This window comes from Theropithecus gelada, chromosome 20 (genome assembly GCF_003255815.1).
Source record: "Theropithecus gelada isolate Dixy chromosome 20, Tgel_1.0, whole genome shotgun sequence".
NCBI classification, from domain to species: Eukaryota; Metazoa; Chordata; class Mammalia; order Primates; family Cercopithecidae; genus Theropithecus; species Theropithecus gelada.
The window spans coordinates 51455464-51468998 of NC_037688.1; the positions used below are offsets into that span (position 1 = coordinate 51455464).

Sequence of the window (13535 nt, forward strand, 5' to 3'; positions counted from 1 at the left end):
GGGGGGAGGGAAGGGGAGGGGAGGAAAGAGGAAGGGACGGGGGAGGGAAGGGGAGGGGAGGGGAGGAGGGAGGAAGGAAGGAAGGAGGGAGGGAAGAAGGAAGGAAGGAAGAAAAAAAGCATTGAATTATATCCCAAAGTAAAAAAATAAATATGTGTGAGTCCGAATGATATGAGTAAGTCAATAAACAGGGGAGAAGAGACAGATCTCCCATAGAAAAGAATTCCACATGATTTCTGTGGCCCCTCCACCCTCATGAGTGGGACAAGCCAGGACTCCCCACTCCTCAAGGGTGGCCGGTGCTTCGTGAGTCCCATGCAGAGAGCACAGTATAGGAACGGGCTGTCTCCACAGTGGAGAGGACACGGGACAGGATGGGAAGGACTCCACAGTGGAGAAAATGACAGACTCCCCTGCCAGGTGACCAGGTCAACATCAACAGTGGTAGACAGCATCTACCCCTGACATGACCTGATGCAAAGGGCACCTCACCTCTGTGTCATCCTCCCAAACACCCAGAGCCGCATTCTAGTGAGAGGAGCACCAGGCAGATCCCAGTGGAGGGTGGCCTGCAGTGACCCTGACCAGCACTCCTCAGACACAAGGGAATCTGAGAAACTTACAACTGAGAGACACCTATGTGGCCACGGCCACTGAGTGTCACATGGAATCTGGGATGGGATCCTGGGACAGGAAGGAGACATTAGGGAAGAGGACATGTAAATAAAATTTTTTAAAATAACAATGAACTACCACTATATACTTTGTATTGATTATGTCAGCAACAAACTAGAAACAACTAAATGTCACTGGCAGGGGACGAGTTAACTAGCTCAGTGTGTCCCTATGATGGGAAACTGTGCAGCTGTCACAGAGGGTAATGAAGCAGTCCCCATGTGCTATGAAAAATCGCCAAAACAGAGCATAAGGCACAAACTCCAGGTATAGAACAGCTTACAGCAGCGTTGTTTTGTTTTGTTTTTTTTGTTTTTTGTTTTTGAGATGGAGTCTCACTCTGTCGCCCGGGCTGAAGTACAGTGGCATGATCTCGGTTCACTGCAACCTCCGCCTCCTGGGTTCAATCCTCAAGTAATCCGCCTCCCTCAGCCTCCCAAAGTGCTGAGGTTATAGGCATGAGCCACCACGCCCAGCCTAGAACAGCATTTTTAATAAGCTACTTGAACAAGAGGAAGGGGATGAAGCACTCATATTCATATTTGTTCGTAAGAGCACCTGAGGTGGAAGAACTCACCCTGTGTTTTGCGTTTGCTCCACCTCATGGTGCACACGTACCACCCAGGGTGAGAAGCAGCCGAGGAGCTGTGCGGCAGTCAGCCCGTGAACAGAGGTTTCAGGGCGGGTGGAGAATGGGAAACTGGGCCTCTGGCTGGCACTGAGGTCCCTCTTCCTCCCTGCAGAGAGGCCAAAGCACACTGCAGCTGCAGGAGCCTGGCGGAGCTGGTCCCCGGGGCGGGGGGCATCGCTTCTCTGCGGTGCAGCAGCAGCGGGAGCACCATCAGTATCCTCCCGAGCAAGGTGAGGCTGCCCCTCGTCCACTCGCCCACTCCGCCTCCTCACCGCTATCCTCCCAGGCTGGGCCTCCTGCCTGCTCGTGCCTCTCTCCTCCTGTGTGGATCTTCCTGTCCCATGTTCTGTTCAGCCCCACCCTCCTTCCCTCCTCTCCCCGGGTCTCTCCCTCCCACCTTCTCCGGGGACCTCCCCAGCATGGTCCTCACCCAGCCTCTGTCCCTCCCCCACCTGCCACCTTCTGTCCGCTGCCTTTCTCCAAGTCTTCCTTCGTCGGAACAGTCATTTCCTCATCGGAGAGTTGCTTGCTTCCTCTTCATCCCTGCCTTCATCCCACTCAGTTCTCTTTGTCATGAGAGGAAGGACAGGACTGTTAGAGAGTTCTCAGGTGTACTGCTCAGAGAGGCATGGTGATGTTGGTGTGTGAGGGGGCTGGTGGCAGCCACGTGGAAGGGTCTGGCAGGGGTGGCAGGGCATGGCAAGCTGTTTGGAGCCAGTTGGTTCCTTCCTTGGTTCCTTCCCTTCTGCTGGTGCCAGTTCCCTTGTTCATTCGCTCGTTCAAGGGCCGTAACTGGTCTCCTGCTGTGGGCCAGACGCTTTGCTAGGCACCATGGACACAGAGGTGCTCAGGTATGCACAAGGACCCCACCCACCACCTGTGGATGAGCAGGGCAGGAGGCATGTGTGCTTAGAGGGTGTGGAACTGCACAGCATTGCGCTGCTATGGAGCTCGGGCCAGGCCTGCTGAGGGGGTGATGGCCCAGCCAAGGTTGAAGCAAGAGTGAGCAGGTGAGGACAGGTGGGGACAGCAGAGGGCAGACGGCAGAGGCCTGCGTTGGCAAAGCCTGTCCTCATCGAGGGTCTGCACTCGTGGTGAAGGGCAGGGCCGAGGCTGATGGAGGTGGGAGCTGACTTTGACCTCAGGGCAGAAGGATGAGGATAACATCAATATCATATTTCTAGAGGGTTGTTTCTAGAAGATGGATCAAGGGGTTGGTGGGTGGAGATGCCTATCTGGTCCCTGTGGCAGCCACTGGAGGGCTCGAGCAGCCACAGTGGGGCTTGGCGATGGACTGGCCAAGGGGTAGGGCAGGACAGGACTGCAGAGGTGTTTCTAACCCTTGCAGCCAGGTAGGAAAGGAAACGTTTGCAGCGAAGGTGGATGAGCAGAAGGGCAGGTGCCTGGGAGGCAGCTAGTGGGCAGTCCCACACCTGGTCAGAAGGGAGGGCCAGGGCTGCAGGTGGAGCACAGGGACAGGCGAGAGGATGTCCCCAAGGAGGAAAAACGGTGGCCACTGTGGCCCTGAGAACCCAGATGGGGCCTGGGAAGCCAGGTGAGCAGGTGCCGCCAGGGAGGTGGGGCCACTGGGAGAAGGAGGCAGCCAGGAACCTCAAAAAGGTCGAGGGTGCGTTCTGAGGGGGTTAACACTGATGGGAAGACCTGAAAGAGAGGGCAAGCACAGGGTCCCGGAGGTGCCATAGGGGAGAGCACGGGGCTGGGATGAGGCAGGGGCTGAAGCAAGGGGCCTACTCGACCATGGCAAAAGGAAACAGTGGAAAAGTTCAGCTGTAATCAAGGAGTTTCAGCCGGGAACGGTTATCGCGCACCGCACCTGCAATCCCAGCTGCTAGGGAGGCTGAGGTGGGAGGATCACTTGAGCCCAGGAGTTCGAGACCAGTCTGGGCAACATAGCAAGACCTCATCCCTACAAAAATATTTTAAAATTAGCTGGGCACAGTGGCACATGCCTGTAGTCCCAGCTACTTGGAAGGCTGAGGGGAAGGATCTCTTGAGCCCAGGAATTCGAGGCTGCAGTGAACCATGATCTCACCACTGCACTCCAACCTGGGCAACAGAGCGAGACCCTGTCTCAAAAAACACCAAAACCAGCAAATTGCGAATGCTGAAAGCATGCTAGTGCTTGGAAGCTGAGCGGCCTGTGGACTTGGTGGCACTGGGTGTGTTTCTCTTGACATGTGCTGCGTCAGTCCCTGGCATAGTCCGCAAGCCTGCCAGTCCGGGCAGGCGCCGTGAGCTTTCTGGTTTTCTCTTCTAGGCTGACAACAGCCCCGATTCCAAAATCTGCTTCTACGATGTTGAAATGGACACAGTGACCATCTTTGACTTCAAGACTGGACAAATTGATCGGAGAGAGACACTGTCCTTTAACGAGCAAGAGACTGATAAGTAAGATTGTGGTTTAGGAGGATTTTGTTGGAAAAAATGATGTTCAGTTACTTCTCAGCTTCTGGGCGGGTTGTCGTTAAGGTACGCGCCAGACTTCACAAGGCCCCAGCAGGCACCAGTGGGAAAAAGAAAGAGGAAAACAGAAGCACACTCGGGCAGTGGGTAGATTTGAGTCCTTAGTCTCTGTCCTCCAGGTGGAAGGTTCTGGAGTTAGCTGAGTGGAAACTGCAACTTCTGGAAGGGCTCTGGCCGGGCGTCTGTAGAAGTGGCCCATGAGTCACTGCAGGGAGAGAATGGGGTGGCCTCAGACCCATCTACGTCTCTGATGTTGGGGGGCATCCGCACCTCTGATGTTGGGGGCATTTGCCTGTTTAAAGAACGTACTTCTAGGGAGAATAATTGTCTGTGTTCACTATATCTGGAGTTCCTTCTGTGACTGAGTGCGCGTTTGGAGAACTTTGAGTGCTGATGATAGTTCACTTACAGTTAGTTCATGGTTGATTCTGCACAAAGTAAGGCGCGAAAGAAAAGTGGGCTGCGGAGCTGAGCCCGCCGACCTGTGTGAGCCAGGCCCGCAGGGCAGGAAAGCAGGACGGGCGCCCTGGGGCCTGCATACGCTCACAGAGGAGCAGAGCAGTTACACGGCTGAGCTCGGAGCTGGTTTTCTCTCTTTTTTTTCCCCTCCTCCATTACTTGACCACCCTCAGACACACCCCTTCTGTCCAGCCCCCCTGGATTCCCCCTGCCTCTCTCTCCCACACACCTTCTGCCTCAGATACAGTTCTAGAACCTTCTTTCACCTGGTGGCCTCATTTCATCCCTCTGCTGGTGACCGCCTGTGGAACTCTGCATCTTCACAGCTCACCGAGTGCAGGCCCCATTCTCCCGCCTCAGACGATGACGCCTGACTCGGCCAAGTGCCAGCTCTCCCCCTGCTGTCACTGTTCTTGGGCTGCTCCTTGAACCTTTCCTCTAGTCCCCACTGCCCGTTACCCAGGTCCGCAGCTTTTCTCATACCAAAATGTCTTTTCATTCATGCTTTTCCCTCTCGACTCTGCGCCTGCTATGCATGGCTTCCCGTGGGAGCTGTGGGAGCTTCTGAGGGCATTCAAATCTTGCCCCCTTCCTTCTGTCTGTTCCTGTCCTGTGCCAGCCTGGTCTCGCCTCACGGGAACCAGCTTATGTCCCCGGGCTCTGCGGGCCTCAGAGCTGCCTCATCTGGATCATGGCACTCACTCCTCTGCCCTGCTTTCTGCTCTGCTCTGCACTGGTGCCAGATGTGGCTGTGAGGGTACCTCCATTGTTGGGTGCAGCAGCTTCCTGTGTTCTGCAGCATGTTCTGCAGCACCGGGTCCTGTCCTTCTGTAGCCACCGTGGGTCGTGCTGCCTGGCAGGGTCCCACTCCGCAGCCTGGGCTCGTCACACCCTGGGGGCGGCGAATGAGGCTCATAGGCCTCCTCTCCTTGGGCACCTGCTCTCTCGAGACCTTGTGTGTCCTCTGCCGGCACGTCATTGTGTTTCCCCACAGCATTTTGTTGAGTTCTGGACGCATCCAACATGGAACTTTAGAGATGGGAGGGACCTGGGTACAAGGGGCAGCACAGCACAGGGACCGGTGGGGACCGGGAACCCGGCATGACCATGGAGCCAAAGCCTCGACCCCGCCCACCAGGGATGCCATCCCACCTCGAGGTTGGCCTGCTGGTCTTGGAAAAGGAAAAGGGTCCCTTTTGCTTTGGGGATTCTTCTGGGCCCCCCATAAGGCCTCCAGAATCAAAGCATCATCTTTCTGTGGTCCTTTCAAACCGGGCTTTGCTTGGACCCTTAGCCCAGCTGTTAAAATCTAAGAACACGTTCCAGTAGGGCGCATGGCAGTGAGGCCCCAAAGGTCCTCCCAGAGCTGAGCGTGTGGACTCCATGGTCTGGGACAGCACCTGGAGGCCTTGGGAATGTGTGTGGGAGGGAGACTGGTAGCAGGAGTGCCCTCCTCGGGGTTCAGACAGGTCTTTCTTTGTCTTTTAGGAGCCACCTCTTTGCAGATGAGGGACTGAAAAATTACGTCCCCGTGAACCACTTCTGGGACCAGAGCGAGCCCCGGCTGTTCGTGTGTGAAGCCGTGCAGGAGACGCTGGGCTCCCAGCCTCAGTCTACAGATGGGCAGCCCCGTGATGGGCGCGCTGGCCCTGCGGTACGCCCTGCCTGTTGTATTGGAGTTGAGACACGCTCAGTGGCCGTTTGCCAGACTGAAAACCTTCATGGGTCGGGCATGGTGGCTCACGCCTGTGATCCCAGCGCTGTGGGAGGCCAAGGCAGGAGGGATCGCTTGAGCCCAGGAGTTCGAGACCAGCCTGGGCAACATATTGAGACCCTCGTCTCTAAAAAAGAATACTAAGAATTAATTTAAAACGTCTTCCTAGCATGGGGTCTGGGAAAGGGGTCCTGAAAATTCGTTCATGTGGAGTAGAGCATTTGCCTCATGGCTCCCACTGACGGCAGCATCACTGTAACCCCAACACCACCCTCTGTGGAGTTGCCATTGCTAGGTCTGTTTTGAGCTATGCAGAGAAGCCACGGTGTGTGGTGTCTCCTCTTTGAGGTTTATGCCTGTGGGCCAGCTCCACACTTACTGTCTGACTCTGACCTGAATGGCATTTTTTTGGTTCTCTTGTTGTCTTGACTGCTACATGTGATTCTCTAGGAAAGAAATCTTTGTTTGTTTGTTTGTTTTGTTTGTTTTTTGAGTCTCTCTCTGTTGCCCAGATTGGAGTGCAGTGATGGGATCTCAGCTCACTGCAACCTCCACCTCCCAGGCAGAGTGAGCCGGGATCGCACCACTGCACTCCACCTGGGTGACAGAGCGAGACTCCGTCTCAAAAGGAGAAAAAAAAAAGAGTTATCTGCAGTCAGTGTTGCTACCCTGAGTTCAGAAGCAAATCCATCCTTGGTTCTGAGGCACTGAGTGGGAGGACATGTCCAGGTGGCATCTCTACCACCAGAGTGGGGAGAGAAAGACATTGCCAGAGGCGCCACTTCAAGACAGAGGCTGTGGGGTGACCTGGGCAGTCAGGAGAATGGGTGGGCTGGCACCTGGGGAAGATGAAGGTGTGGCAGGGCGGTCTCCTGGCAGTTTGATCCTAGGACTCTTTGTCTGCTCTGTGATGATGCGCCCTTGGCTAAACTCACACCAGGTAGCAAGGAAGGGCTTTGCCTTCCCTTCACCTCTTCTGGTTTCCTGTCCAAAGCAGCTGCAGGTACGGGCACATGTCCTGATGTTGCTTGTTCTGCTTCTGTGCAGCAGCCCACAGAGCATGTGGTTTCTGTGTTGCATGTTCCCTGTTCCTCGAAAGCAGGCTCTTCGTTGGTGGTGCCACTGTTGATTTTTTATTTATTTATTTATTTATTTTGAGATGGAGTCTCACTCTGTCACCCAGGCTGGAGTGCAGTGGCGCAATCTCGACTCACACAACCTCTGCCTCCCAAGTTCAAGCTATCCTCCTGCCTCAGCCTCCCGAGTAGCTGGGACTACAAGCGCCTGCCACCATGCCCAGCTGATTGTTGTGTTTTTAGTAGAGACAGGATTTCACCATGTTGACTGGGATGGTCTCAAACTCCTGACCTCAAGTGATCCACCCACCTCAGCCTCCCAAAGTGCTGGGATTACAGGTGCGAGCCACCACACCCGGCCTATCACTGTTGATGTTTAAATCAGAGTAAAGCAGCCAAAGGGGGAGAACTTTTAAACCATGAAAGCTCTTTTGAGTTGCAGTCACCAATTCAGGGTGGGAATGATGAGCCTTTGCTGCAAGAAAAACAGTCACTCGGGAGAGTCCAGTGGTCGCAAACTGGACGAGGTGCGTCCTTCTAGTAGACATGTTGGTTTTTCCCAGGTGGAACAGATAAAAGATAGTATCATCCGAGCAGAGAACCCGACTCCACCGTGACGCAGCATATGTAGCAAAATGGCACTTGTACCCCAGAAATTTATGTAAGTTAAAAAAACACAACAGAACAGAACTTTTCTTTCTCTACTAGGCAGATGTTTTGATCCTGTCCTTCTTCATTTCCGAAGAGCATGGCTTCCTGCTTCATGAGAGCTTCCCCCGGCCTGCCGCCTCCCACAGTCTCCTGGGGATGGAAGTGCCTTATTACTACTTCACAAGGAAGGTACGAAGCCACAACATCTGCGCAGGTATCTTCTGATCTCTCCCCTTGCCTGGCTGGGCTCTTGCAAGCGTCCCAGGGAGCTGAAATGTGACTTAGCCCTCGCGGCTCTTCCAGGCTTCCCTTTCCGTAGACAAGGTCAGCCATCCAGTCTAACGTGTCACCTGCAATTCCAGCAAACACTGTGGTCTGTTGGGAAAATTGAAAGTGGTTTTGCTCTCAGGATAGAGAGAAGTCACGCTGATGAGTGGTATCTCCAGGTGAAGGAGCTCTCGCTCAGGACTCAGGACTCAGGACTCAGGACTCTGCACCCTTCCCCCTTGACTTTTCCCTGAATGCTCAACACCTTTTAGCTTTTCTGTCTTTCTAAAATTCTAGCTGCTTTCTTAAAATCACGCATTTCTACATTGACTGTAGGGATCTTAGGAACTACAAAGAATGAAGTAAAGACTCAAACAGTACAAATCTCCATAATCCCAGCCTGGAGGTGGCCACTGTGGGCAGGCTGGTGGCTCCTTTCAGTAGGGTTCTGGCTTCTGGACGCCCATCCGTGTGTGACTCATGCATGGACATGTTTTTAAATTATTGCGAGAATGGGATCGTCATCAGTACACACACCCCAATAGGTTCTTTTGAACAAGTTACTTACTTCTCTGCAACTTGGTCCCCATGTCTCCAAGGTCCCTTTTGGACCTGAAACGTTCTCTGCTTCTGAAAGGGCACGCTGATCAAAGGATTTGCAGCTTCTCTGCAGAAGAGCAGCCTGTGTGTGCCCCAGGAGCATTCTGGGGCCCAGTGACTGGAGCGCCTGAGCCTGACTCTCAGGGAGCTGCTCCCCTCGCTTCACTGACCTGTTGTTCTCAGCCTCTGGGAGCATCCCGAGTCACGTGTGGGGATTTTTCAGAGTGGAGCCTGGCTGACCTAAGGCTCAGACTCATGTCCCAGCTGGCACCAGCCTGTGAGCCCCCTGAGGGATTCTGCAGGTGGGAGGCTGGGGGCCACCAGCTCCCACCTTTCAGGACCTAGCATGCCACCAGCTTCTGCTGCTGCTTTTATTTCCATGAAACGTGGAAGCTTCTCTCCTGTTAGATACACTCCTTCAGCAAACATGTACATTTTCTTCCCTACCACTTCCTGTTTACTGTCACATCAGAGGAAGGACTAAACTGTGTAGACTCTGACCTGGATTGCTTTTGGATTTTCACATACAGTGGCTTATCAACGTTAAGAATGAACTCTGTACTTTTCTAATTTTCTTCAGTAAGCCTGTGTTACTTTTATAACCCAAGGTGGGTCGAGGGAGCATTTAAACTGGGACAGAGGGAGCATAGACCCCAGAGGGACATTCCGGGAAGGGGAAGGACAGGCAGCCCTGCATGGCCACGGAAGCCAACACAGATGCTACTGCACCAGCAGCCACCACGGTGGACCACAGGCGCACCAGCTCCATGCACACCCCCGAGCTGGTGTTCACCTTCATAGGACCTGGCATAAAGGACATGGTGGTGGTGGGGTGGGGCACTTCCTAACTTGTGACAGTGACATGAGCAGGTGTGTGCTGGCCTCTGGTCCTTGGGCTCTGCTGGAACCTTGTGTGCAGTGATGGATTAACAGCATTCACACAAATGCGAACCTGGTTGCAGTTGGCGGCTGTGTTCCCGGTCACCACGTAGAGCGAGGCTGCACAGCCAGCGGAGACTGGCATGGTGCTGGTTTGTGCGTCACACTGCTCCCTGCGGTGGAGGCAGTCTAGCTGCATGAAGACTGGGAAAGCATCGTGTGATCTGCCAAATCGAGGGCTCCCTGCTCTGTCAATGCGTGTTTCCTTAATTCCTGTATTTTAATAGACAAGTGTCACCAGCTTGGCATTCCTCCGAATTCCATGCTGGCTTTACGTTTCTTACGTGCTTTAATTTCTCTTTGATTTCAGAACTCAAAGCGTTAACAATGTTTTACATTATTTCTGTTGAGTTTTTCCCCGTTAATTTTGCATGGTGGCATTTCTGTCTTGCGCGCACTCACGCGTCTGTTCTTTTCTCTCCGTTTCTCACTTTCCCGCATGCGTCCGCTCCTCGTAGTTGTTGTTCCAGAGAGCAGGCGTGTATGACGCAGTCGTAAGTACAGACACCCAGGTCATGTGTCGCTTGCTCCCCCAGGTTGTTTTCCTGAGGTCCTTTTCTTCCCTTGTTTTCCGTACAATTGTCTGTGCACTGATGCCTTCTGCTTAGCTTGCATGTTCACTTTACCGAGGTCTGTCGTAAGCCTGAGACACTCAGCGTCAGCTGTCTTTATTTGAGCCGGACACCCCTCACCTAGCAAAGCTCATCAGGAGCCCGCCAGCTGTGGTCATGGCTGGGACGTGGGACACAGCTCTTTCCTCTGCTGTGTGGGACACAGGAAGAACTTAGTTTACCAACATTTGTAATAGAGGGAGTTTCCGTAACTCAGCCTTTCGAGTCTCACTTTCCAGTGAGGACTAGCCATGAGGTCTTTTGTCTGTTAACACTGCTGTTGTTCACATTTTCAAATGGCTCAGCCTAGTTTCTCCAAGGTATGAGGGTGGATCTGGGTCCAGCAGCCCTTAGGACCCTGCCCCTGCACGGTGTGACTGGTCAGCTGTGACTTGGGATTGACAGTCCCTCCCTCACAGAGCTGTGAGCAGGACATAGTGAATGATGAGAATTCACATTCACACAGTGAACCAGGTACCCATTCGGTCCACACCAAGCTGACGTTGTTATCAGAGGTGAGGGCGCTTCCTTGCAGTTTGTTAAACCACAGCAGGCAGGAATTCCCTGTTGTTTTTGCGCGTGTACGTTTTCGGACAGTTTCCACTCAATGCAGAAGCAGTCCAAACCCTTCGGCACTCAGCACCCTGCAGATGGGCCCCAGTCACTCCATCCTCAGGCCCTCCACTCCAGCGCCTCTCTCTGGGGCCTCAGGGCCTTTACTTATGCTCTGCACTGTGCCAAGAAGGGGCTCCCCATCACAACTGGGTCTGACAAATCCCCCAGATTTCTTTGAGACCCAGGCCAAGTGCCACCTCGCCTGTGAGGCCTACTCACCGGGACCGCAGGTCAGCTTCTGTGGGAGCAGTGAGCTGATGGGAGCAGAGCTGGGGAGGCAGGTGGCTGGAGTCACCCTTCAGGAAGTCACACAATAGCAGCAGATGCAAGACCAGGGAAGCCTGACCCAAGAAGGGTATGAGGTGATCCGTTTCACGCAGGGGAGTGCGTGTGCTCTCAGAGAAACGGGACCCAGATGAGGGGCAGGGCTAGAGCCCAGAGAGAGCGTGCGGAGCCCCTGCCTCACGGAGGAAGGGACCCATGATTAAAGACGAGGCAAGCAGTTGGAGGGGCTTGTGGAGGGTCAGTGGTCCCTCGGGAGCGCTGATTTCCAGGAACTGGGTATGAGAACATGCTCAGGCGAGGATGGGGCTCCAGCAAGCCATAGCAGTGTGCTCCCACACTGGGCCCAGAGCCGCGTCCCTCCCTGGGCCATGCAGGGCCTCACTGCCCAGGACACTGGGCCCACAGCCACATCCCCCTCTGTGCCATGCAGGGCCTCACTGCCCAGGCTGAGAGCTCTCTTGAAAAACACCCATAGAGGGTACACAGCCAGTCCAGGTTATTGTTTTGGAAAAGTCTACCTGAAATCATGCTTCTGTTACTTAATTTTAAGAGAGTTTAAAAAACAAATTCATGCACGGGCAGCCTTTGCTTACCCATTATCTGAAGCCAGAGCCAAAAGCTCTGACCATTGCCGGTGACCCTAAAGGTTTTCAGTGCATCTGGCAGGGACTTGACCTGTTGCTAAATATCTGTGTCTGTCTGCGGAGAGATTTCTCCCCCATAGCGGAGCTAAATCTAGAGGACGAGATCTGGGCGAGGGCTTCAGCTCTACATATGAGTTAACAAACACCTGGGTCCTTTGTCATTTAGCCAGAAGAAGCAGACAGAGAAGAGGAGATGGAGCCTGGGTGCCACCACATCCCTCAGATGGTGTCCAGGAGACCCCTGCGAGACTTCGTGGGGCTGGAGGACTGCGACAAGGCCACCCGGGACGCCATGCTCCACTTCAGCTTCTTCATCACCATCGGAGACATGGACGAAGCCTTCAAATCCATCAAGCTCATCAAAAGGTGAGGATCCCGCCCACCGGGATATCGGGAGATGGCGCGTGCTCACGGCTCTTTCCTTTCCCCACGTCTTCCTTCTTGGTTCGCCTGTTGAAATAGTTAACTTCTCGTGAGTGCGTCGTGGTGTATTTCATCGTCTTCCCACTCGATGAAATGCTGTCCAGCTTGCGGTTGCCACGTGGGAAGCTCTCAGCCTCTGTGGCGCTGGGAGCCTCTCGGGCTATTTAGTTGCTTCCTAGTGGAAAGTTCTGCCATTCCTAAACATCCGTAATACCCATCCCTCTGGGAATAATTGCTCCTAAACAGAAGTTTGGACAAGTAAACGCTAAAAACAGCCAGGTGGAAACACAATTACAATTGCTCTAAAAGAGGTTGTCAATCAAGAGCTGTCTGCAAGCACCTTCTTCTTCATTCTGCAGATAATCTAAAAATCCTTTCCTCTTCACGAGAGCGTTTCACAGATCTTAATGTCCAAAGGGTAGAAAATCAAAGAAGGAAACTAAACAGGTAAAAGAAGGGTGTGGCTTTAGGTTGCCTGGAGCAAGCTCTCCGTCGATGTGCCGTGATGATGCCTGTCACACAGGTGTCCGAGAGGGTGCAGGACCCCGGCCCACTGTCCTAAAGCAGCATGGCCAATCCTTCATTCCCCATGCCAGACCTTCCACACTAGCCATGCAGATGAGCTCTTTCCAGTTTGCACATGCACCAGACAGGCTGAGCAGCACTGCCCGGCCCTCCTTGATTGCTTTGACTTAATATAAAGGTAGTTGCAGACCATAATTGACCTTGTGGCCAGTTTAAACCTTCCATGTGGCCAGGCGCAGTGGCTCACGCCTGTAATCCCCGCACTTTGGGAGGCTGAGGCAGGCAGATCACCTGAGGTCGGGAGTTCGAGACCAGCCTGACCAACATGGAGAAACCCCATCTCTACTAAAAATACAAAATTAGCCGGGCAGTTGTGATGCGTTCCTGAAGTCCCAGCTACTCAGAAGGCTGAGGCAGGAGAATTGCTTGAACCCAGGAGGTGGAGGTTGCCGTGAGCCAAGATCAGGCCACTGTACTCCAGCCCGGGTGACAGAGTGAGACTCCGTCCAGAAGAAAACAAAACAGAACAAAAAACCAATTAATTTCAGCATATGATTGGAAACAAAAATTCCTTGTCAGAAAAAAAGTTGAGCAGGGAAGATAAAAGCCAACTATCCATGCTAGTGTGTACCGTGGACGTGAAGCTCGGATTTCCACGCTGTGCGCTGAGTGTGTCACGGACGGTCAGTCCGTAAATGCTTTCCAGTCTTTATCAGTTGAAGACCAATTCCTGGAGCAGTATGGGCCTCAAAATCCAAACTGATCCCCTCAGCTCGCTGGAAGGCCAGAAGCAGCCAAACTAAACATTTATATTAGCAGCGGGTGGCCTGGCGGCCCGGCCCCGACTGTACACATCGCAGCAGTTTCTCCTTCCAGCCAATGCCAGCAGGGAGCTCTGCCTTCAGGTGGCCATGGGGCCAAGCAGTGCCGCACCCA

General features: G+C 53.6%; 1 protein-coding gene across 1 annotated transcript in view; it reads left to right on the top strand.

Annotated features, from left to right (window-relative positions):
- Positions 1 to 13535, top strand: part of IFT140 (intraflagellar transport 140) — a 105936-nt gene that overhangs the window by 41875 nt on the left and 50526 nt on the right. The window contains exons 15-19 of the mRNA XM_025369803.1: positions 1419 to 1536; positions 3585 to 3715; positions 5738 to 5903; positions 7748 to 7879; positions 11818 to 12017. Of these exons, the coding sequence (XP_025225588.1) occupies positions 1419 to 1536; positions 3585 to 3715; positions 5738 to 5903; positions 7748 to 7879; positions 11818 to 12017 (747 nt within the window). The remainder of the gene's footprint in view (positions 1 to 1418; positions 1537 to 3584; positions 3716 to 5737; positions 5904 to 7747; positions 7880 to 11817; positions 12018 to 13535) is intronic.